This window comes from Apiospora phragmitis (genome assembly GCF_038363925.1).
Source record: "Apiospora phragmitis strain CBS 135458 chromosome Unknown utg000011l:1.0-3236445.0:1.0-3240683.0, whole genome shotgun sequence".
In the NCBI taxonomy this organism is placed as follows: Eukaryota; Fungi; Ascomycota; class Sordariomycetes; order Amphisphaeriales; family Apiosporaceae; genus Apiospora; species Apiospora phragmitis.
The window spans coordinates 728,057-750,976 of record NW_027117411.1 but is presented as its reverse complement, the minus strand read 5'-3'; the positions used below and the strand labels follow the sequence as shown (position 1 = coordinate 750,976).

Here is a 22,920-nt window from a genome sequence, read left to right as displayed (position 1 = left end):
AAGTTGATATATATCGAACACTTTTAATGATTTCTATTTCTGAAGCATGACTTTTATTTATTGATAGTTGTTGAAGATGTTCTACTTCGTATACTTATCCTCAAGCCTCGATTTTCCGGCCCTTGCGGTCAACACGCTCGTCCCGGGGGGTCGAATCCTCCGTTACCCCAAGTGGCCCATTCCGGCGTCGCCTCGCCCATGTACTCCTCGGGCGTCCAGTCGCCGTCGGCGCCGCGCGCCTCGAGCAGCTCGAAGAACTTCTGGTAGTCGATGCGCGTGTGCCACTTGCCATCGACGCGGAAGCGGCCGCTGGCGAGGAGGACGCAGCAGCTGTGGGCGTGCTCGGCGGCGATGCCGTAGTCGAGCCCCCGCTCCTTGAGCTTGCGGTCGAGCGCCGTGACGAAGTCGGTCACCTCGGCGTAGAAGGGGACGTTGGCCATGCTGAGGCCGGCGCCGGCGCTGCTCGAGGTGCCGCAGTAGGTAACGCCCTTGATTTCGACGAAGCAGGGGAGGCCACGCTCGACGAGGTCGGCGTAGCCCTCGACCTCGTCGTCGACGTTGAAGCCCTTGACGAGGGTGAGGCGGAAGACGGTGCGCTGCTTGAAGCGCTTCTCGCGCAGGATGTCGAGGCAGCGCTGGAAGCGCTCCCAGAAGTCGCGGTGCAGCGGCCGGTCGATCTTGCGGAGCGACTCCTTGTTGCTCGCATCGATGGAGACGTACAGCTGGGTGACGGCCTTGAGGGCGGCCAGCTGGTCCGGATGCTGGGCGTTGCAGACCAAGAAAGAGGAGATGCGCTCGGCATGCAGCATGGCCAAGAACTCATTGATGTGCGGATAGAAAATAGGCTCCCCGACAAGACTGAGAGCACAGTGGCGAACGCGCATCGCCTCGGCAAACCGTTCTGATCTGACTCCGGGGACGCCACGCATCATCTTGATCTTTTTATAGTGCCCGGCCTTCACGCCGTCGAAGATGAGTTCCGGGGGGTCAACAACCCACCGCCAGGTTGTGCCAACTGGATTGGTGCCATGACGCCAGCAGAAAACGCACTTGTTGGAGCAAGATAGGGAGGGTGTTGTTTCCATGCACTGATGCGAAGCAATGCCGTAGAAGGAGAACTTATAGCAGAGCCCCGGCCGCGCAGAGCACTTTTGGTCCACCGACAGATCTTGACCCCTGAGTGGCTCCCCACAATAGAGTAACCCTGCTTCGTGAGCGAAGCATATGTTGGCGAGCTTTTGGGTACCATTTCCTTCACAGTCTGAGTCTGTGTCGCTTTCTTCGTTGCTTTGCCGTACGTCGTGAAATCTATAGCCACAGGCGCTTTCCCAGTGGATTCGTCCTGGCCAGACGATTTCATTATTCTGCCCAAATCTTCAACATCTTCCAGGTTGGAAGAGGACTTGCTTAGTTTTTTTGGTTCCTTCGTCTCTTCCTCGAACAAGACTTCGCCGTCATCATCGGACGCATACTCATCGTCACTCTCGACAGCATCACCACTGCCTGGGACGCCTTCGCCTAGAGAACCAGTGCTTGCCAGCGTACTCAGAACATCCCGAATGCCCTCAGTCCACTCTACCAGTCGCTCCGTCAGGTCACGTTTCGGGTCTGCCATGCCCAGCGGGAATGCTCTCTTGCGACTCGTGAGTTTAGCCATCCATTTGTCGAGCTCTTTGGCTTGGAAACAATAGCCCTCGTCCTCCGTTGGCCAGCCCTCCCGGTCGCCGATGCCGAATACAGCATAACCTAGCAGTCCAGACAGAGGGGCAGTGTCAATCCTGAAGTCGTTGTGGGTCTCCTTCAGATGCTCCAGGAAAGTATCGTTGATCGTATCGATATTGTAGCTTGGTACGAGCAGGAGATACAGGTAGTCCACGGGCGCATCAGAATCCTTGGGCGGGCTAAGGAAATATTCATCATAATCTATATCGGCCAAGTCTAAGATACGACAAGGCAAGACCGGTGGTTCGTCTTCTGCGCCCTGTTTGCGCGCCGGGGCATCGAGCTTTTCCACCAAGCCTTTTGTAAGTCTCTCGGTACTCCCTGTCAAGGACGAGAAGAACAGAAGAGGCTGGATGGGTCGCTTCTCTTGGGGTTCCGCCACAAGAGACTTTGAGTCTGGTTTGCGCACCTCGCCCTTGATGCGCCGGGGACCACTGGGTGGCGATTCCTTAACTGCGGGCGCAGGCGCAGGCGCGGGCACGGGTGCGCGTGGCTTTTCAGTCAAAGGATCGACTGGCGCTGAAGTTGGCTCCTCGTATATCTTGCGAAAGGCCACTGAGTACTCCCTCTCCTGGGTCAGGAGCATGTAGATCCATATCAAAAAGAGCACGCCAAATACAGTCAAGAGAATTGACGTCCTATAGGCGTGCCAAAGATCGATGATGTCTATGAATTTGGCTCAGTAAGAGGGACTTGCCAGTATAATTGGAATTGACTCACGGGCGACTGGACCAATGGCTTCCAGCCGGCTTGTCCACCCCTCGTAGGCCGCCATCTTACTCAAAAGTTGGTATCCGGGGTCGATAATTTGGTGTATTGGATTGAACTTTTTGGAGGGGTGGCGGGGCAGTCTTTGAGTTGCACTGAGATAGGCACTGGAGCTCCATAGAAAATTAGGTGCTTAGTCATTCTCAGGCCTGACTGTTATCCGATAGTCCACCATCTTGTCGCATTCATGGCCTGTATGTGTTACATGTATCTGCCTCTTACACTTCGTCTCCTTATGCATATCGCTCCGTGGCTATTCACTACCTAGCCTCTTGGGTCAGAAGGCATAGATCGGGTATTTGAAGTCAAACGTTCATCGGATTGTCGCGGGGAGGGGCACTACAAGCAAACCTCAAGGCAATAAATAATGCATGGTACTCGACGATTTGGACAGGCGATGGATCAAAGGACCCTGGCTCAATGAGTTGCTGGCATGTAAAGCGAGGTTCAGTCCTGTTCATAGTAGGTGGAACAACCCCCAACTAAAGTCATAAGTGCACATGGTGAGCGGAAGAGAACAAGTGATGGTTCTCATACTTCGTTATTTGTCTATGCCAGCCAACACCAACATTAACAGTCCAATATACAAGAGTGCCCCAGAATCGAGGTCCTAGGGCCTGGCGCCCCTGCCATATATTATATCGTACAGCTTGACCGAGTCGCCTGGGATGTCGTGTCGTGTCGTGCCGAGCCGGCTTTCTGCCTGGCTCGCTAGAGACAACTCCCTCCAAACAGAGTAGGGTGGTGTGTGAGGTTTGGAGATCTACTCCAACATCAACGTGATAGGTGGTACTCTGGGCCTTAGTCCAGACCAGGGTGAGGAGGCATCTCGGACGAGCTGGCAGCACCGCCTTCGAGGTCGAGGTTCTTGTCGTATGCAATCATCTCGGCCAGGACATCTAATATCCTCTGTATTGCCCAAGCGTATTAGTCGCAGTTCAGTAGTTCACCGGGGTCACGCATAGACCATGTAGATTGGGGAGCCTGCAGTATCACTTACCTTGTCGACGGTCTTGTCGTAAATGCTGATGAGGTCACCAGGAGTAGGGTAGACCTTCAGAGCCTGGTAGAATGAAAGGGCAGACTCGAGCGTTTTTGAAGCTGTGGTACGATGTGTTAGCCATGTATGCGATGCGATGCGAAGCTGCGGCGTCGAGCGGAATTCTAAGGGCACTCACGGTCTTGGGCGAGGATCTCGCCCTCCTGGACGTGCTCCATGAAATAGCCCTCCCGCTCATTGACACCGGAGGGGAAGCCCTCCTCGAGAGCGCGGTCGACAGCGCTGTGGACTTCCTTGCTCTTGGCCCGGTTCGAGGCAACTGCCTCCTCTTTTCAGCCCGCTGTTGTCGGCGTTCTTGCCGGCGCAGTTCGCGGCGGAAGTCGGGGGATTTCCGGCGCTGTTGGTCGAAATAGATGGCGTAGGCTAGATGGGTACCGGTGAGCAATTGCTACCACGGGAGGTGTGCCGGGGCTGGTGTGAGAAGCAGCAGAGGTTGAGGCCGCATGGTGACGTACCCAAAAGACCAGTGGCTACCGTCGCAACGGATACGGTCGCAATTGTCGAAGTCTGGACCATATTTGCAGATTTTGCAAGAGTAAGTATTGACGATCGAGAGGTGTAGTGGTCGACGGGTCGGCAGACAATGCAGCACGTCGGGAGAGAGATGGCGGAGGTGAAGGTGTGTAGTCGACGTTACGGTTTCGGAGGGAACATTAGAAGCTTTTTTTTTTCGGCGGTTTGGAGCTCGATTTCTTCCATCAACAGCACACAGCACGTCAATGGCTGCTACTACAATAGGTTTTTTTCTGGAGCTTTGGTCGGCCGTCACTGATCACCTCAACCTTGGCTGGCAGGCTGGCAGGCTAGGTCACCATTTTACTGGCCCGTTCATCCCTGCTACGGGCTACAGTAGCACATCGGGACGCTAACCGCGACTAAGTCCGAGCCTGATGTAAGCTCATGTGGTGAGCCATGAGCCTTAGCGAGGTACTGCTACTTCCTCCCGCTGCCCTTTGCGCCATTCACCAGACCCAAGCGGGTGTATGTGTACACCTCCTGGTTAATTGGCTGGTCCCAACAGTGAGGATGGTTCATGTTATTTGGCAGCAACTGCAACAACAATCGCTTCAATTAAACACAAACCAAACCAAAGTGATTTCCAAGACCGTCGCCGGTTGTCCTACTCACAGAACCACGCGACAATGAGAGTTTATTGAAACAGTTGGTGACAAACGAGAGTCATCGTAACCGGCAAACAATTGGCACACAGTTGCCGCAGCCTCAAACCACCCCAACGCGATAGCCATCACGATATACCTATAGTTGCAACAGATACAAACCGCCATTATGTCCGAGAACAAGATATCTCTGCGAAGTGGCGGCAAGAGGAAAGGACGCCCGACTATCAGTGCACCCAGGCAGATATCCGGCCCTATCCCCAATGACGGCATCGACGTGCCACGCAGCTCGGGGGGACGTCCTTTTCCGGTCGGGGCACCTCCGCCACAGCCTCCGGCAGCAGCACAACCACGGCCGCGGCCTCCGCCTTCTGCAGGCGGCAAGACGAATGACTTGGTGAAGCGGCGCTACTCGACACGATTCAACAATCTACCCAACGATTTCGATGCCACCGCTCCGCCCGTACCGTCTATGCCCAGCTTCAACCCCGCAAAATATGAGCAGCCCAAGGAACGTCGACCTCCGCCATCTAGGGGAGGTGATGGTGGTGCGCGTCCTTCCGGGCCGCCTGTCGTGGATATCAGAGCTTTGCGGGACCCGTCCCTGGTTCCAGATTCATATGTTGCCACACTCCTAAGCGAGGCCACCGAAGAAGAGATCAGAGTCTTCGAAGAACAGTTACGGGGTCTTAAGAGCCGGGCGTCTACCGATCTGCAGCAAAACGTCTACCAAAACCGCACACAATTCATCAAGATTAGCAAGGAGGCGGAGAAGCTCAAGGCCGAAATGCGGTCGTTGCGAAACCTGATTACAGAACTGAAAACCAACACCACCGCACTGAGGGCCGCCTCGGCCGGTCGTGAGCCTGCTCTCGCTGGCGAGTTCAGTGCTGGTTTGAGCAAGCGTGACAAGCGAAGTTCGGTTGCTGACAGGACTGCTCTGTGGAACTCTCAGATGCAGGCCCTGTACAAGAACGTCGAGGGCTCACAGAAGTTTTTGCCCAACTCCATGGGCCGACACGTCGTCCAGAATGCAGGGTTCTGGATCGAACTGGATAACGCAACATACAAGTCCAGGCGTTCTATGCAAATTTTCCTGCTCAATGACCATTTGCTTATCGCGTCTAGGGAAGAAAAGGAAGATGGACGCGCCAGGTGACAACCGTGCGCCTGTAACTAAGCTGGTTGCCGACCGATGCTGGCCTCTTCTGGATATCGAGGTCGTGGATATGGCCGGCACAAGCGATAACTCTAGTAGTAGGACCAAGTTGGCCGATGCTGTCATGGTCCGCGGCGTCGGCCAGGAGTCGTTTATTTACAGGACAGAGAAGCCAGAGGCTACCGAAAAATCAACTCTGATGTTGAATATCCGCAAGGCCGTCGAAGAACTGCGCAAGGGGCTGCAATCGGAGATGGAGGCCAATAACAAAGCGAAGGAGACTATCAACTACTTTGCATCTCGAGATCCTGGGCTGCTCCAGAAGACAGAGCTGCTCCAAACACTTTCTGACATCAAGGACATGCTCATCGAAGTAGACGGCAGACAGCAGAATTTGCGTTGGGTGGAAAGCCAAATGGACGAGCTGGATATCGATATTGCTCTGCAGCGCATCGAGTTGGCTGTCGAGAAGGTCGAGAAACTCAAGGGGTTGGCACGTGGTCTGAAGAACAATGCAATTGCCCAAGACTTCATCAACTTCAAAGTGGAAGAGCGATGCACCAAGCTTGCTAGCTTGATCACGCGAGATCTTGTCGACAATCATTCCGAACAGTCAAAGACCAAACGAAACGCTACGTGGCTGGCACGGCTAGGGTCGGAAGATCGAGCCCGGGAGGCCTATCTGGAAGCCAGGGGCGAACTGATCAAGAAAAGATCCAGGTACGAGAGGGCACACGAGAAAACGAGCAGGTTGCAGACAGAGGTTACTGACACTTTCCCAGACAATGTATTTTCCAAGGCGATCTCCATCTCTATATTTGGCAGTTGTCATTTGTTTATTTCAGCATCATTCGCAACACGGTGGCCTGCTTCCAGGGCTGCTTCCCGCAGACCATGATGAGTGCATGTGTCAAGTGGGCCAAGGAGGAGGTGGAGGCGTTCAATGTCATCCTTGCACGGCAGCTGAGCAGTACCGAGAAGGGCGGCAAAGTATGGAATGACTGCATGCAAAGGGCCAAGGCGCATGCTGAGATGCTGGCCGAAGTTCAACTGGACTTCCGGGAGTTGGTGGGTAGAGAAGTTGCGGATATGGCGGGCAAGACCGGGAATGGGCCAGTCGGCCTGGGGCTTGGGGTCCCCCAAATAGTGGCAATGGCCGGCAAGGTGAGCGAGTAGCTGCCCGGCGATATGGCGTCCCAAAGAGGGACACGAGCGTGATTCATATTGTATTTAGTGTTGAGAAAGCGTGTTCATACAGCCAGTCTTGAAGAAGGGGGTTGGGATTCTTATTGCTAGAATTAATGTGGAAATCATGACTTTCAGATATACTACTATATCCAATACATACCTTGGCCAAGGACTGGGAGTACAGTCCAACCCGGTATGAATGAGCAGCAGCAGTAGGGGAAGATGGTGATGTTCGAGTAGCACGTGAAGCGGGTCTACCCTTAGAGACCCATCTACATACGCCTTGGGCACTGTAAGACGCTTATTATGTATGTACGACTACATGACCTAGACAAAGAGCGATACGTAGAGCAAAGAAAGCAGCAGCTCTCTATCCAAATGGAATGTTTCAGTGACTACATACCTAATTCTTCAGCGTTTTAGGTTCATCCGGTTATCATCCGACTGGGATTGCACGATTCAACGTGATTGCAGTTCCTGGTGATGGGGACCTTGGTTCCTTCTAGCTAGCTGCTCGCTACTGCTTGCTACTGCTACCGTAGGTTGTTCTAGCAGTGCAGGTAATAATATTGCCCCGCTGCCCGCCCGCCCGCCTCGACTTGTCCTGCTCCCGCAAAGTTGCAATCCAATCAGTTCCCCAAATCTATCAAAAAGAGAGTCGGCGTGCTGGGCCCCCTGCTTGCAACCCAACGAACGTCATTTTTGGTGACTGTCTGTTTTTTCCCCTGCTAACCTAAAGGTTTAGGTAGGACAGGACAGGACTCCAACTTCCCATCCCACCTACCACACACACACACACACACATACTTGACGCCCCACGACCGCTCCAAGCACCAACGACAAGTCGAAACACTGCGACCGCCATTTTGCCTTCTCCGAAGAACCAACAACGACACCTTCAACATTCAATAATTCAAAGAGCCCGCGCGAACGCCACCACCGCAGCACCATTTCCGCAAACATGGATACCAACATGGAGGACGCCCAATTGGCGCCGCCCATGCCCGCATCTGAGCCTGCCACCATCCCCACTCTCGACGGCTGGATCGAGAGCTTGATGAGCTGCAAGCAGTTGGCCGAAGCCGATGTCCAGAGACTATGCGAGAAGGTGAGCCATCGCCAACATCGCCCTTCCCCTAGTCGGCCTGCTAACATGACCAACTTGATGCCAGGCGCGAGAAGTTTTGCAAGAAGAATCCAACGTACAGCCAGTAGTATGTCTGTCCCTCGTGCCGTTACCCCCTATCGACGCACAATCATTTAGCTTCTAACGCTGGCCCGCCATCTCTAGAAATGCCCGGTGACAGTGTGCGGTGACATCCACGGCCAGTTCCATGACCTGATGGAGCTGTTCAAGATCGGCGGCCCGAACCCGGATACCAACTATCTATTCATGGGAGATTACGTCGATCGAGGCTACTACTCCGTCGAGACGGTGACCTTGCTCGTCGCTCTCAAAATCCGATACCCGCAGCGCATCACCATCCTGCGCGGAAACCACGAGTCGCGTCAGATCACCCAAGTCTACGGCTTCTACGACGAGTGTCTGCGGAAATACGGCAACGCCAACGTCTGGAAGTTCTTTACCGACCTCTTTGACTACCTGCCCTTGACCGCCCTCATTGACAACCAGATCTTCTGTCTGCACGGTGGCTTGTCGCCCAGCATCGACACCCTGGACAACATCCGCGCCCTCGACCGCATCCAAGAAGTGCCTCACGAGGGGCCCATGTGCGACCTGCTGTGGTCTGACCCTGATGACCGCTGCGGTTGGGGAATCTCCCCTCGTGGTGCTGGATACACCTTTGGCCAAGACATCTCCGAGGCCTTCAACCACAACAACGGCTTAACGCTCATTGCCCGAGCCCATCAGCTGGTCATGGAGGGCTATAACTGGTCTCAAGATAGGAATGTTGTCACCATATTCTCCGGTAAGTCCTCAATCCCTGTTATTCTTCGGCGGAAACCATGACTAACCTCGCAATCAGCGCCCAACTATTGCTATAGATGTGGTAACCAAGCAGCTATCATGGAGATAGATGAGCACCTGAAATACACCTTGTACGTTATATCCACCCTGTTCGCCTTTGGCATGTTAGATATCTCCGGGAAGTGAGAGGCGGATCTAACTTTGACTGAACTATAGCCTGCAATTCGATCCTTGCCCACGAGCGGGCGAGCCCATGGTTTCTAGACGTAAGTGCCCCTATCCTCAGCATTGTCTGCCTTTATTCTACCCAGCGAGGTGCCGCTCAAGATCGTACCCGTCAACCCAACATCGCGGTAACCTCGAATGCTAACTTGGCTATAGGCACACCCGATTACTTCTTGTAATCAACCCGTAATCAGACCAACCCTATGACAGCTGTCATGGCGATTAGAATCAGAGTTTCTTGGGGACCCCTGACTGCCAAGTCTATAGCCGAAATTATGGCTTCTGCGAGATACAGACATCCGAAAGTGAAGAGCGAAAATTGAGAAGTGAACAGAAAACCCCACAGATGGGCAAGACGAAAGTGGTGCGACGCGAGCTGCCGTATTCTACCCACACACTGTACGATTACACGCAGGCAATGAAAGAGTTTTGAAAAGCATTTCGGGTCTACGTTTACGCAGCAGAAGAGCTGGCCCCGCCATGTGTACTGCTTTCGTGTTTGCTTTCGTTCAGTGACTCGTGTCGTGGGGACAAGCTCGGCGGTGGTGTCCATATCATGGATTCGCAGACGGGCCCTAGGGCAGCCGCTAGACATACCACTGCTGCTACATCGCTAGACAAAATCTGATTATAGGTTTTCCCTTTACGCTCCTACCCGCTATGTACACTTCAGTGAAATTTCGTCGACTCCTCGGTTCCTTACGAATGTTGTGCCAATATCGCCGAACATTGACCGTATTTAACTGCAGATGGATTGATATATTGTCATACTCATGGTCTTGTTTCATGAGGAATTATTGATTGATATCATGTGATAGTCGGTATACACATGGTAGAACATCTCACAGCTTATTCATTCACATCCTTTTTCCTAAACCCTTTCATATTACATCGTTAAATTTTCGGTTGTCGAAGCACACCTATATTGGCTCTCCTCAGCTCCCTACTCTACCAGGTCTTGTCTCGTCTACCTCTGAGTGTGGGAGCTCTACCACACATAGCTATAAATGTCTCTCTTTCTCTTAACTCTCTACCTATCTGCTCGCCACACCCTCACTAATAGAATTAACAACCAGCATGAGATGCTGAATCCCTATTTCTCTTTGAGAGACATGACGAAGTAAGGAACACGACGAATCCGCCAGCTCCCCTCATTTCACTTTCCATTCGATTAAAAGTGAACATAAGGAAGAATAAAAGATAAACAAAAGAAATGGTAAGTTAGTATGAAAAAGCCGGGTGCGTCACATGGGTGAAACATGGGCGCCACCAGCAGCCTCTGCGTGGGTGTCAGAAGAAAGAAGCAAAGAGCCAACCGATAGATGTAAGACATCATTAACCAGGTCTTACGGCTCACTGTTGTTGTTGTTGTTGTTGCTACTGTTGTTGCTGTTGTTGTGAATGTACATGATACGAACGTACACTAGCAGCGCTGCTCCTCCGCCGAGATCGAGCCGTCCTCATGCTGGCCATGCGGTCTGACTTACGCTCCGGGTGCGCTCACGGCCGGATATGGAGCGTGCGCTGGGGGGTCGGGAACTGTGGCGGCTACGGCGGCCCTCCTCGCGGCTGTTGCTGCCACCGCTGCTGCTGTGGAGGCTGTTCTGTATCGAGTGGAAGGTCTCGCTCCTCATGTCGTCAGAATCTAGCCCTCTCGAAGCCCGCCTGGGTTCGACGACGGCGGGAGACGGGCGACGAATGATAGAAGACGGGTTGTGGTAGGTAAAGTTATTGACGCCGGAGCTGGGACGGCTATAGCTGCCATTACCAGGCTGAGCACCTGACCCAGGTAGAGAGTGGCGGCGACTGTCCCTCCAGGACTCGGGCACATCAAGCCCGTTGCCGGTGGTGCGCATAGAGTTGCAGCGGGGCATCGCGCTTCCACCAGCAGTTATGAAACTGCTCGGGGACCTGCCGAACCCTGAGTTGTTCCTGCTTGTAGGTTGGCTCCTGGGATGGCTACCAGCCCGACTGCCGGCACGACTACCACTGGAACTTGGAGCGCGACTTCTGGGATGACGGTCTTGATAGCTCCCCGAGTTACCACCAGTACGGCCGCTTGACCGGCTTCCGGCCCGACTTCCGGCCTGTGGGCGAGTCTGACTGGCGACGTAGCTGCTAGAGTGGCTTGGGCTATGGCTATGGGAAGCACTCCCAGGAGGTACAGATCGTATGTGGGCGGTAGTGGCAGCTCCAATGATTCCCACCGAGTTCCGTTTCGGGAATGTAGGTGAGGCAAGAGAGCTAGTCAGGCTTTCGTTGAGACTCCGTCGCTTGATCCTACGGCGGCTCGAATCCGCAGTGTCTTGCGGTTGCCACCTGGATATGGAGTTGTACTCGGCACCCGAATCGCTTTGTTCAGCGTCGGCATAAGCATGGTAGCCCCATTGCGATAGCCTCACAGTGTTTCTTCCGGTTGACCCAATCTTGTCCAGCATGTCGTCGAGGGTACCATGGATATCACCACCAACTGAGCCAACCTCGGTATCGCCCCCGAAAACACTGCTGTGGTAGGCGCTTCCGCCGCTACTGTTTCCCCTGCCATGGTCTGCATGGGCAAACGTTGGCGTCATCATAGCCATATCCAGATCATCATACTCTCCGTTCATAGTTGACGGCAACCTAGGCAGAGACTTGACAGGCCCGAAGAACGGAGGCGGCGGGTCGGCGCTGTCGTCATCGAAGCCTCGCAGTGTAACCTCGCTACGTGGTCTTGGAGTACCGGCCACCGGCTTAGGCCTTTTGAGTGAAAGGGCTGACTTGGAAAAGTTGAGAGACGAGATATACGGTGTTTCGCTATCTCCAGCAGCGTGGCGCTTTTCGTCCGTGTAAGAGCCTGGACCCTTAGCGCCATTAGGAATATGGAACCGCCGATGGAAGGCGAAAGCCATATAAGTGTAGGTAACAATGAGATCCAGAACGTAGTTGAAAACGTAAAAAGGAGCCCTTCCAAGGTACCATACAGTATCACCCTGAGGGAGTGAGTGATAATTGGTGCTCACGCGGAACCATGCGCCCAGGGAGAGTAGAGTGGATGTAAAGAGTACCAATGCCACCTTGGCGGTCCAGCTGCCTTCTCCGAACTTCTCGAGCGGAAAGCGTCTCGGGACGACGGCAGAGATGATGAGAGCTGGAATCGGTATAAAGGCTAGAACCGCGAGGAATGTAGCTGCGAAGAGCTGCGCAACACGATCGCTCCTTAATACACTGGCGTCCAATGTGTAGAATGACTGAATTGTAACGGCGATGACCATTAGGAGTGAAGCGACCACTGCGCCGACGAGAAAGCGGAACACGACTCGTGCCGGCGTTGACCATCCAAATTTGGGGTGAGAACCTCGAATGATGCGCTGTGTGAAGTACAGGTTGATGATGAACACAATGACAGTGCCCGCCTGAGTGAGGATATTGGCTGCGATTGCGACCTTGACGTCCCGCGGCTGTGAAGCCCATACAATGCGCATTAACAGTGCTATTGCTCGTATCAGACTGAAGGCAAACATCATGGCCGAAAAGACGAATAAGTGACCACGCTTCTTGCTCTTCTGGAAGATAACCATGTGGGCAGCCGAAGCCGCAAGAAACAACGCCATCAGGATTGCACTGATGGGGTCATCTATTGAAGGAGTTGGCACGCCGCCCAATAGAGCAGTTGTGGGCGGGTATGGTGGTCCTGGTGGCGAGTGTTGGGCATTCTGGCCAGAATTTGTCGTATTCTATATATACATCCATCAGTATGCTTCTTTGACAAAACATTTAACATCAGGTTAAAATCGAGCAGTCTCGAAATCCCGACTTGGGGACATCGTGCTTCAAACACGCCCAGCAGAAAGTGTGACTCCAAACATACCAGCTGAGGTGCGCCAGAGGCACCAGGCGAACCTATCGCCGTCCAGTTGGACATGATGAAGATGTCTTTGGTCCCGGTATCGACAGCGTACTTTGTTCATATGGAAATGTACAACATCACCCTCTAGAAAGGCCTTCGACGGTTGAAGGATATTCTGCGAGGCACCGCAGTTTTGGGTGAGAACAGACCTTGGGGATGGACGTGTTGAGCAGCGGGCAAGGAAGAGGAACCGAAGAGGGAATCCCAGAGGTAGTGCCCAGGGGAGCCAGTTGAGATGATAAAGATAGTCCGGGGGTGTAATACCAGAGGATCGCACGGTGGTGGTCATGGACCGAAACTCGCATGCTCACCACCCACGCATCTTGGTTTGAGTGAACTGTGTTTCCATGTCTGTCACCATGGTGCAGAAGCAAGCCACGGTCGGGTTGGGTCACACAGAACGCACTCCATGCTGACAGACTGCCCCAAAGCATCCGGGGGTCTGGGCCACGAGTGTCCGTCATTGATGTGATCAACGGGGAGAAATCAGTGGCCGGTTGCCGGTCAATCTTAGTCTATAGTACGGTAACATGTTCCAAATCTTGTCGGGCTTGACCCAACCCATGCCGAGCACCAATCAAGTGTCTTGCTTTGACCGTTAGCCAGAGGGCCCTTTCAAAGTTAATATGCATACTGCGTAGTCTACTGGTAGTCTGGTAGCGCACCGCAGACACGGTTCATGAGGATCTGAGTCTAGTGCGCATCTTATCTTACCAGCCACCCCTCCGGACTAGAGAAGCCGCTGCGCATTGGGAAAGAGGTGAGAAGACGCCGTTTCGTGCGTGCCGTGCGTTTCGTGCGCTTCTTCGAGCCCGTATCTGGTGAGATTCATTACGAGTCACCCAAGCCATGGCCGCATACGGCCAGCAGCAGGCCAGCAGCAGGAGTGCCAGTTTGAAGTGGCACGCGCGTGGTTGCGGTGCTTCCATGACATGGCCTGTGATTTGTAAACTGGGTGAGCTCTAACAGGGACGGGGATTGGAAAGAAGAGAACCTACCTACAATTAGGTAGCTGGCCCCGGCCCCCAAGTTTCTGATTCTTTGCTTCTGTTGAGAAGGCGTAGAATTTTAAGGTTGAGGAGCCGCTAAAGATAGACCTACTTGGTGAAGTCATACATCATACCGACTACATATGTAGAACCTTTTCTGCTGCCAACTGACTTCCTCGCAAGAGCTTTTCCTGACTGCATGCCAAAGACTAATACGATACCTTCCATGTCTTGACGGCCAGGGGGCCTTCTCTGCGGTGCAGTTCATGCGCGGAACCCGCGATGCTGTCAATGCCGACAGGCGAGGCGATCCATGTTGACATGTGCACTTCTCCCGGCTTGCTGTCCTGCCCTTCTTTTCAACTCATGATTTCAAGCAAGACGACGGGGGGTTCGGTCAATGACGCCGGGAAGAATGTTTCACACCTGAGTCCACGAGCCCCAGAAAAAAACCTATAGCCGCTTCTAGGCTCTAGTCAACTTTCGTGTAACGGGAGCTACATAGTGATATTTTCCTCTGGTCCCCTGGAAGACAGGACGAACTCTTCGACTAGACAGAAGGATATGGGGCCTGGCCGTTTACCAGTGCCAGACAGCTAGCCGTCCAGCTCGTGGGTTTGAAGAGTCTTGAGCGAATCCCGGAATCTGCGAAGTGACTATGGGGAAATATAAATGCAATTCATTGATCGAATGTAGTCTATCTAATGGCTATACCCCGGAAAAGCATTCCAATCTGATCATGCTAGCAATTGACCCCTTTGTGATTGGTTTCTAGCTTAACTCATCCTCCTGATCCTCGGGTTCTGCCTCAAGTGTTTGGTCCAAGTTCTCCAGGGCTATAAGCCACTTCCAGCCGTCATCTCGAGAAATTACCTTTTGGCGAATTGCAAATATCACAATCAGTTCCCAGAAGCTGAAGCTGCGGTCTGGCTCTTCTAACTCTTGTAAATCCCAAGAGCGTAGCATGTCTCCATCGATATCAGGAGGGGGTCCACGAAATATGCTTTCCAGTGCACCCCGTGCTTTGAGTGCATGTAATATTACATGCAGATGATACTGCAAGTTGAGGAAATCGCGGCACGATAACGGGTGTTCTTTTGGGTCGCTTGTTCTGATGATATACACATCTCCTGTTTGGATGGTGACATCGGCAAGCTTCTCTTCTCCTCTTTCCCAATCAACCATGCCACTTTTTGCTGCGTCTTCATCTGGGCCGCGAACTTCGTAGATGCACTTGCTGTGCAAGGGATCCTCGGGGTTGAATCTGAGGAACTGCAACTTTAACGTCTTCCCGTCATCTTCTTCATCTTGCTCCAGTGGCATGGGACGGATAACCAGATGGAAACCACCCCAGGCACGATGCAGCCCTGTCTCTAGAGGGAGGATATTGCAAGTTGGACTCCCAGAAAGTAGTTCGAATATCCTGCTAGTGACTTCGGGAGGGAAGAAAGAAACCAGAGCTTGGTGAAAGGCCACAACGCGACGCGAATCAGTCTTGCTACTAAGGTGGTTGGCAATGATATGCGTCCCATCTATGGACTGCATCGTATGGGTAAAAGTGCATTTCTTTCCATATGACTCGGGCACGTGCTCTTGTGCAGCAAGTGTATCCTTGTCGCGGGCCGAGGCTCGATGCTTGAGCTCTGTTTGCAGGTCGGCGGTCGCCTGTATCTGGACGGGTTTTCGCTTCTTCGGGGTTGATGAAGGACCAGCGATGTCGTGGGTTGGCTTCTCTTTGCCTTTACCCTTATCAGATGTCATAGCTGAAGTCTCATCGTCTTCACACCCCAAATCTGTCTCTATAACCTTCTTGCCTTGGGCGCCGAACATTCTTGTGAAATGACCTTGCCACAGCTTCTTGAGATGTTTCGCATGTTCAATTGTTGTGGCATTGTCGCTCAGGATGTGTAGAGGCTCTTCGACTTGGGCTGCATCATACATGTGTGGAAACTCCAATATAAAATGCAACCCCTCAATCTCAGCGTCTGGGCATTGTAGAAATGCGAGTAGGGTCCGTAGATTTACTTCCTCTCTCGCCAAAGGAGCTCGCTTAGTACCAGGAGCGCGAGGGGTATTGATTAAAACCCCGAGCTTTTGTTTGACGTGTTCAGCCGCAGCGAACTGCTTTCTTCTGTATCGAGGCGCATCAGCGGGGGGAATCTCGTTTCCCGGTGCCGGCAGTGCCTCATTCTTGTAGAATGGTGAGGAAATCGGCGGCGTATCAATTTTGGCGAGCCGATGATGAGCTGTAGTTGCAGGGGTGTCTAGTAGTGGGGTGGGTTCATGAAGAAATAAGTAATGTAGGTAGTAGTGGGTGAGGATGTTTTGGTTTCTCCGATTAATAGTGAACTTGCAGACAAGATTGAAGTCCAACTAAAATGTTGTGCAGTCAGATCAGCTCATGTAAAACCGAACCAGTATCACGTAAAAGCCAATTCCCTTTATACATCGCTGACTATGCGTTTGGGGGAGGATGGAAGTAGGGAAGTAGGGAAGGATAGGAAGCATCGTCTTGAAGACGTGTGTTGTTTTGTTGGAGGACCGTGTACACATACATACACCCGCTTGGGCCTGGTGCATACGGTGTTCCTAGGAAGATCCCATTGGCAATAGGCCTTCTCATCGGGACATCCAACTAGGAAATCAGGATTCCCATCGCCCAAGGCGTCCCGAGAGATGGTGGCTGGCTGATGTCGTTGAATAAGACATTCCCGACCCATCGCCTAGGCCACCGAGTTCATGGTTGCCGTCCTGCACATCAAAATGCAGGCATATGTACAGGCATATGCAGCAGCCACGTTTCTTGTGCCGAAGTGCGCAGTTTGTTTCCGAAGCCTTACGGTAAGTACGGGGTATTCAATCAATGTATATTGCAGGTGTCTCTGTCTGCCAGATGTTTACCCCATCTTACCGTCAACATGGGCGAATGCTGACAGTGCTGCGAACATTGAGCGGATGCTGTACAATGAAAGCCGTAAACTCCATTGCTCATTAATATGAGTACTTAAGTATGTGACTATTTAATCTTCGTCACTTTACTTTTGCGTAGATGGCTAAGACCATGGGAAGTATGGCGTTACGATTTTCACTCCGTACATATGTGTGATCATGATGTTCAAAATGCACCAGCCTTGAAGTCGGCAGTCGGCAGTCAGCAGCTCTTCCTGAGGCTCCTGAGGAAACCTGTGGAGAATGTCTCCCCCAGTCAGCCGCCGTAGGAGAAAAGGCCGTCCCTAATCAACGTTCAGGCCAACCGTAGTACAGGCATACACTGGAGTAAACGCCTGTCAAAGCCTTTAACATATACCTGGTATAGAATCAACGCTGTAATAGCTGTTGAAAATCTAAAGTACCTACTTTAACGTTGATTCCGATTTAGATGTCAAGTGTATTGGACAGGTCCGAGAGGCGTTATGCCGCATATCGGTTTATTTAAACCAGCCTAGCCTGCTACGGCAGCAGCGTATCTACCTAGGTTAGCCCGTAGCGTACAGCGCCGTAGCGTAGCAGCTCAGCCGTCGCCCAAACAGCTCAGGGTCGTCGTCAGGTCCAGTCCAGCTGGGTCCAGCAATCAGGCAGTCAGATCTTGGACAGAGAACAGCTTCCAAACTCTCCGTCCTCCTATCAGCTATCGAGGTGAACGAAGCTCCAATCAATTCAAGCGATTGACCCAACCACGCCTGCACGCCAACCAGCCAACCCCCCTTGTCCCATTCTCCCTATTTGTCTGATACCGCGACCCGTGCTCTCTCTAGTAGCTTGACGGAGCGCGCAAGAACACATCATCCCGAGAACCCAAGCAAAAAAATACTACTGCCTGCTTGTCCACGCAAGAAGTCGTCGTCTTCGTCGTCGCGCATAACAGCAAATCGCGAACTTAGACAGATTCGTTCCCGCTTTCTCTCACTCCCCCTCTCCCTCTTTATTATCCCCAATTCCCGCCAGCACCGTACAAGCGATCCATACACAACCGCTAAAATGGACTTCTCCGACTCTTTGTAAGCTTCGCTCCGTGCCGCGAAACCCTATCCATCCCCCAGGACGACCATACGAGGCCGCGCCGCTTGTAAGGAAGGGAAAGAAAGCTCTCTTCTGTGTGACGCCATGACGCGCACAGTGCTCGAACCCCGACAATCTTGCTGCGTATCCTCAATCGCTTCCTCGATCGCGTTCTGGAAGATGTATGAAGATCGAGAAGAAATCGTGGCTAACAAAGTACTTTGCGCGTAGCCGAATCGTCAACCTGGTGGTTGCGGCCGTCATGGTCTTGGGTGGTGTTGTTCAATTCTTCCCTTTCGGAGTGTACGTATTTCCCATCATACCATGTCCTCTTCTCCTCTTGACTTCCTACTGTCCTCGCCAGTCCGGCGAGATGAAGCGGAAGAAGAAGTCTTGTTTCAAGACGCGATAGCCCCGTGACTGACAGCTCGCAAAACCCAAACAACAGCCAACCCCTCATCATCGGCATCTACGAGATCATCTTCGGCGCCGCCGTGGCCCTCCTCGAGTTCCAGATCCCGCCCCAGGTGTCGCGCTACGCCTCGTTCATGTTCTCCTTCATCGGCCGCGGTGTCTTCTACATCTTCATGGGCTCGATCCTGCTGAGCAGCGACTGGTTCCGCGGCCTGGCCGGCTCCATCGTCGCCTTCGTCGGCCTCGCCTACTGCGCCCTCGAGTTCATCCCCTCCATCGAGCCCCCGGCCAACATGCGCGAGGCCGACCAGGGCTGGGGCGCCGAGCAGGTCTAGGCTCCCTACTCCGAGTGCATACCGCGTTGCTGGCCGGGCTGTCATCGCGCTTGGCCAGGCCGTAACTTCGCGGGTCAGAAGCAGTGTCGAAACAAGTTATCGAGAAACTGAGACTAGGCAGTTTGTGGGGGATGGGGCTGGGCAGGGGATCCTTTCGGGTATTAGATTCTATAGGAGCTCAAAGCAAGAATGCAGTTTGAGTGGCCATACGCGCCATTCATTGTGTGTGTATATTTGTGTGTACGAGGCAATGGCGAGATGTCACATGTAGTGAACCAAGTGCGTCCATTGGCTGTGCATATGCGCCGCCATATGTATAACTTTGTCCAAATGCCTACCACACGCTCTTGTAGAGTTCTTCTGATTTTGGCCCGTCAAACGTGAATTCTTCCACGTTAGCCGTTACAGTTAGAGATCAACTATACAAGATGATATAGAAGTCCATTCGATTCTGATCCGGGGCTGTTTTTGGCTAAAAACCTGATGACTATTCCCTCTAGAAACAACAACACAGCTGGACGACAGTATCTCTTGAGTTGTCCGGGTCGGAACGACTCCTTCGCGTTTTAACTATGCCTCGCTCATAGCGAAACTCGTCAAGTCGGATTCTTTACATAATTCATAGCCCGTCATAACCTTATCCGTATACCCCCGGTGCTCCCATAATGTCCAATAAATCAACAACTTAGCTACGTGGCATGAGCGCAACTCGTGCGCCTTCTCTTACATATATGATATCTCACATGCCGCTTCATCCAGCCTTGGAGCATTATTCTTCTAGAGCCGCCAGCTCCTTCTCCTTCGCAGCCAACAACTCACGCATTTTCTCCGCTTCCAACTGCAAAGCTGCTCGCTTCTCTGCCTTGAGCCTCTCGCTCTCGATCATGTGGGCATGGTTTGTGGCCGTAGACGCGACCGAATAAGCCCCCGGACTCGGTGCTGATGTCAAGGTCCCAGTTGGGGACCGTAATAGCCGGAGCGAGTCTGCTGCGTCTTCCATGGCACTGAGACTTGGACTTTGCGACGTCCTGGATGGATTGAGAATGGAACTGATAGACGAGAGTCGCTTGGAGCCCTCATATCCCCCGTCACTAAAGGCAAGCTCCGACTCGGCAGCTGAGAATGATCTTTTCCGGGAGGGCGAGAGAAAACGATGCTGGAGACAGAGAAGACTGCCTGTCTTTCATCGCCGAGATAGATGTCAGGGGCGCTAGTCGGTTATCATCAATAAGTGAATCGCGCACGTCGAGAGACTGCGGGGTATGAGTTGTATGATACGCAGTCAAATCCGTGGGAGGTAACTGTGCCGATGTCTGGATGGGGCGAACGGGCTCAGGTAAAAGCGTCAAGGGATGTTCCATTCGGCGGCTGAGCCCGAGATTGACAGATCCATCTTCATTCATAGTCCCGCGTTCCGAATCCGGACGGGACTTTTGGAATTCCTGCTCTGGAGAGTATAATGCACACTCGTCTTCTTGCTCTTCCCGGGTCACTGGAATGACTCGTTTCCTTCGCTTGATGATGGCCTTCTTCATGGTAACTGGCCGGTGGACACCATGAAGTTTGTGATAAAGTCCTGTTTTGTCTTAGTAATCATCTCCGACATACGCAGAACGAGTTACATACCACAGGCATTACAGATGGTGTGACCAGCCTCATCCCGACGCCATAAAGGGGTGACTGTCGTTCCACAATTCTGGCAAGCTATCACGACAGCTGTGTTCTGATTTTGCGATTGTTGAGCGGCTACATCAATTGGTGTAGGTCCATCATCAGGAGCTTGCCCGTTCGATGTTTCCTGCCCTTGGCAGCTGGTCATATGCGCACTTTTGGCGACCCGGTTGTTGTATGCTGGACAGCCACTACAACCCTCGGCGCCGCCAGTACCATTGCAGCGCCCGCCACCAGGACAAGATCCTGTAGGCATGTGGTCAGCTGCAACATATGTAGCGCCGGACGTTTGCGAAGAAGCCTTCGAGGCTGCCGGCTCAGAGTCCTGCCCTGACGCAGCTGTGAACAAGGGAGGCGGGCGTTTCAGGTTAGTAGGTCGAGACGAGTTCCGTGCTTTAAGATATAGACCACAGGCATTGCAGATGATAGCGCCTTGCGGTGACCGTCTCCAGAGCGGTGTCCGTGTAGTCTGACAATTGCTGCGGCTCACGTAAGCTGATGGTCCAGTGGTTCCGTGCGAGTATAACATGTTTCTTACCTGCAGATTTGGCCGCCCTGACTTGGTACAGCAAGCGTATTTGCCTTCCCTTTCACCGGTGTTCCATCCTGAACGGTGTCGTATGGTAACGGCGAAAGACTTGGTGAGGTGGCATGTGCGCTTTCCAGTATTGACGGGCTACGTCTGGCTTCGGAGGCAGCGACGCTGTCTGCCGCTGGGCTACGCGATCCAGTGGAAGATGCATAGCGGTAGTCGCTGGTGTCCATTGGCTGCGCGTTCTCCCTCGACGCTGTGAGACGAGAGGGGAGGGCAGTACGACCTGAACCAGAACCCTCCAATGAATTATTTGTGTTTGATTGGCGGGCGACTTCCATCGTGCTTCACTGTTGTTTCAACGTGAACCAGCACCCACCATATAGGAGGAAGCGATATTTGTCTGTTGCGATTGTCGCCTCCCGTAATGGCTTGGCATCTGACGGTCACCTGTTCCGGATAAGTCTAAAGGGTATGTTCAGATGCTGTGACGATGGTGGACATCAGCAGACCCTTGTGCCAAGCAGCTTTTCGAGGTGCTACAATTTCGCAGGTGTCGGTCGCGTGATGTGATACGATCGAGAGGATATATAGAGCACAAGTATCGTCGGCGACCTGGATAACTACAGAGCCTGTGGACGTCGGCGTAGGATTTGGGCGCGAGGGAGGCACAACGCAGGCTTATGACTAGCAACTAGCGATGAGTGGTATCTGTCTCCCTACACAGGGAGAAATCGATGTTGCGTGGAGGGGTTCGGCGAAGGAGGGATGCGAACGGCACGGCCACAGCGAGTTGCTGCTTCTCCCTTTGACAAGCGTTCGAAATGCGGTGCGGTAAATCTGGGTGTCTTCTAGAAGAAGGTTTGTTGCTTATGCTTTCTCAAGACCATGCAATAAGGCAGGCATGCACCAAGCGGGTAGGCAGGAGTGAAGTCTGTCCGCACTCCGCCACCTCGACTCAGGTTCTCCAGATCAGACGGGGACGGGGACAGCTGAAGGCACTTGGAAAAGAAGCTTTGAAGCCAGCAGTACCACTCAGAGTCCGAAGTATAAATTACAGCGCTGGCATCAATCCTGGGGCGGGCCACTGTCTGCTTGGATTATTACAAACCAGATCGAACCATCAGAGCCTCTATGAAACTACTTGGTATCAGTCGACTGATTGCTGTCTCTGGTTCTGGTTCTGGCTCTGGCTCTCGACGACAGTGCAGAAGTGCCCTGTCCGCGTGGGCTAAGCCCGGAGTCGGCGCTCGGTGGTAAGATGATTTGAATTCGAACCACTGCGATTGGCCAAAAGGGGGACTGCAGGGGACAAGCGTCCCTGTCATGGAGTTAGCATGGGTCTAGGCGAGTCCCCAGCATCGGGTCCATCTCCCATGTACGGATACAGCAGAGATCAAATGGGAACATCTCCCTTGGGATTGCGCTAAGGTTTATCCATTACCTGGTAGGTGCATACCTACACTCCCAACATTCCAGAATACTCGTCAGAGAGTCAGAGGCCGTATTGTATGTAGAATAGGGGCATGGTTTGTGTACCGATCCTACCATTGTGTACATTGATGCTCACCCGTCCAGAAGACCCGTCGCCGAGGTGAAGTCAACTGTCCGAAAATCAAGAGCACTGCACGGAACAGTGTGTACTGAGGGGGCACGTTCAGCGCAAGGTACATCCCTTTTAGGTGCCATGGCCAGACCTCGAAAATATGGAATTGATGTGTATTCCGAATTTGACAGGACACCCTCCTTATTAGTGCCAAGCATTTTTATCTGGCAATCTTTTGAGGGTCACCTGCAAGTGCCTGGACGTGATAAGATCCGTCTGGTTCGGTTATCAAGAATGGGTCGCACTAGAGAGAGTGTGTGTGTGCTCGACCTCCGGGCTGGTATCAGATTGTTCGATAATGTAGGTACATTACAT

The 22,920-nt window shown here is 52.9% G+C and overlaps 8 protein-coding genes across 8 annotated transcripts; 3 read left to right on the top strand and 5 right to left on the bottom strand.

Moving 5' to 3' along the window:
• Positions 1-128: 128 nt before the first annotated feature.
• PG994_013064 (Wyosine base formation) lies at positions 129-2,497 on the bottom strand (the record flags this gene model as incomplete). The annotated part of the gene is made up of 3 exons (XM_066864473.1): positions 129-1,015; positions 1,165-2,388; positions 2,443-2,497. The coding sequence occupies 3 exons, from the start codon at positions 2,495-2,497 to the stop codon at positions 129-131; spliced, it is 2,166 nt and encodes a 721-aa protein (XP_066709434.1).
• A 794-nt stretch (positions 2,498-3,291) lies between these two features.
• Positions 3,292-4,066, bottom strand: PG994_013063 (uncharacterized protein; the record flags this gene model as incomplete). Its single annotated transcript, XM_066864472.1, has 4 exons — positions 3,292-3,399; positions 3,491-3,591; positions 3,669-3,818; positions 4,006-4,066. 4 exons carry the CDS (start codon positions 4,064-4,066, stop codon positions 3,292-3,294), a joined length of 420 nt encoding a protein of 139 aa, XP_066709433.1.
• A 771-nt stretch (positions 4,067-4,837) lies between these two features.
• PG994_013062 (serine/threonine-protein phosphatase pp2a catalytic subunit) lies at positions 4,838-7,003 on the top strand (the record flags this gene model as incomplete). The annotated part of the gene is made up of 3 exons (XM_066864471.1): positions 4,838-5,747; positions 5,797-6,547; positions 6,610-7,003. The coding sequence occupies 3 exons, from the start codon at positions 4,838-4,840 to the stop codon at positions 7,001-7,003; spliced, it is 2,055 nt and encodes a 684-aa protein (XP_066709432.1).
• A 973-nt stretch (positions 7,004-7,976) lies between these two features.
• On the top strand, positions 7,977-9,349 carry PG994_013061 (uncharacterized protein; the record flags this gene model as incomplete). The annotated part of the gene is made up of 6 exons (XM_066864470.1): positions 7,977-8,123; positions 8,188-8,229; positions 8,307-8,946; positions 9,004-9,076; positions 9,162-9,211; positions 9,327-9,349. 6 exons carry the CDS (start codon positions 7,977-7,979, stop codon positions 9,347-9,349), a joined length of 975 nt encoding a protein of 324 aa, XP_066709431.1.
• Positions 9,350-10,630: 1,281 nt separating this feature from the next.
• On the bottom strand, positions 10,631-13,074 carry PG994_013060 (uncharacterized protein; the record flags this gene model as incomplete). The annotated part of the gene is made up of 2 exons (XM_066864469.1): positions 10,631-12,886; positions 13,021-13,074. 2 exons carry the CDS (start codon positions 13,072-13,074, stop codon positions 10,631-10,633), a joined length of 2,310 nt encoding a protein of 769 aa, XP_066709430.1.
• A 1,745-nt stretch (positions 13,075-14,819) lies between these two features.
• On the bottom strand, positions 14,820-16,768 carry PG994_013059 (uncharacterized protein; the record flags this gene model as incomplete). Its single annotated transcript, XM_066864468.1, has 2 exons — positions 14,820-16,421; positions 16,631-16,768. 2 exons carry the CDS (start codon positions 16,766-16,768, stop codon positions 14,820-14,822), a joined length of 1,740 nt encoding a protein of 579 aa, XP_066709429.1.
• Positions 16,769-18,026: 1,258 nt separating this feature from the next.
• PG994_013058 (COPI-coated vesicle protein) lies at positions 18,027-18,796 on the top strand (the record flags this gene model as incomplete). Its single annotated transcript, XM_066864467.1, has 3 exons — positions 18,027-18,046; positions 18,279-18,350; positions 18,475-18,796. 3 exons carry the CDS (start codon positions 18,027-18,029, stop codon positions 18,794-18,796), a joined length of 414 nt encoding a protein of 137 aa, XP_066709428.1.
• A 769-nt stretch (positions 18,797-19,565) lies between these two features.
• PG994_013057 (uncharacterized protein) lies at positions 19,566-21,340 on the bottom strand (the record flags this gene model as incomplete). The annotated part of the gene is made up of 4 exons (XM_066864466.1): positions 19,566-19,904; positions 20,041-20,372; positions 20,423-20,946; positions 21,006-21,340. The coding sequence occupies 4 exons, from the start codon at positions 21,338-21,340 to the stop codon at positions 19,566-19,568; spliced, it is 1,530 nt and encodes a 509-aa protein (XP_066709427.1).
• Positions 21,341-22,920: the final 1,580 nt, after the last annotated feature.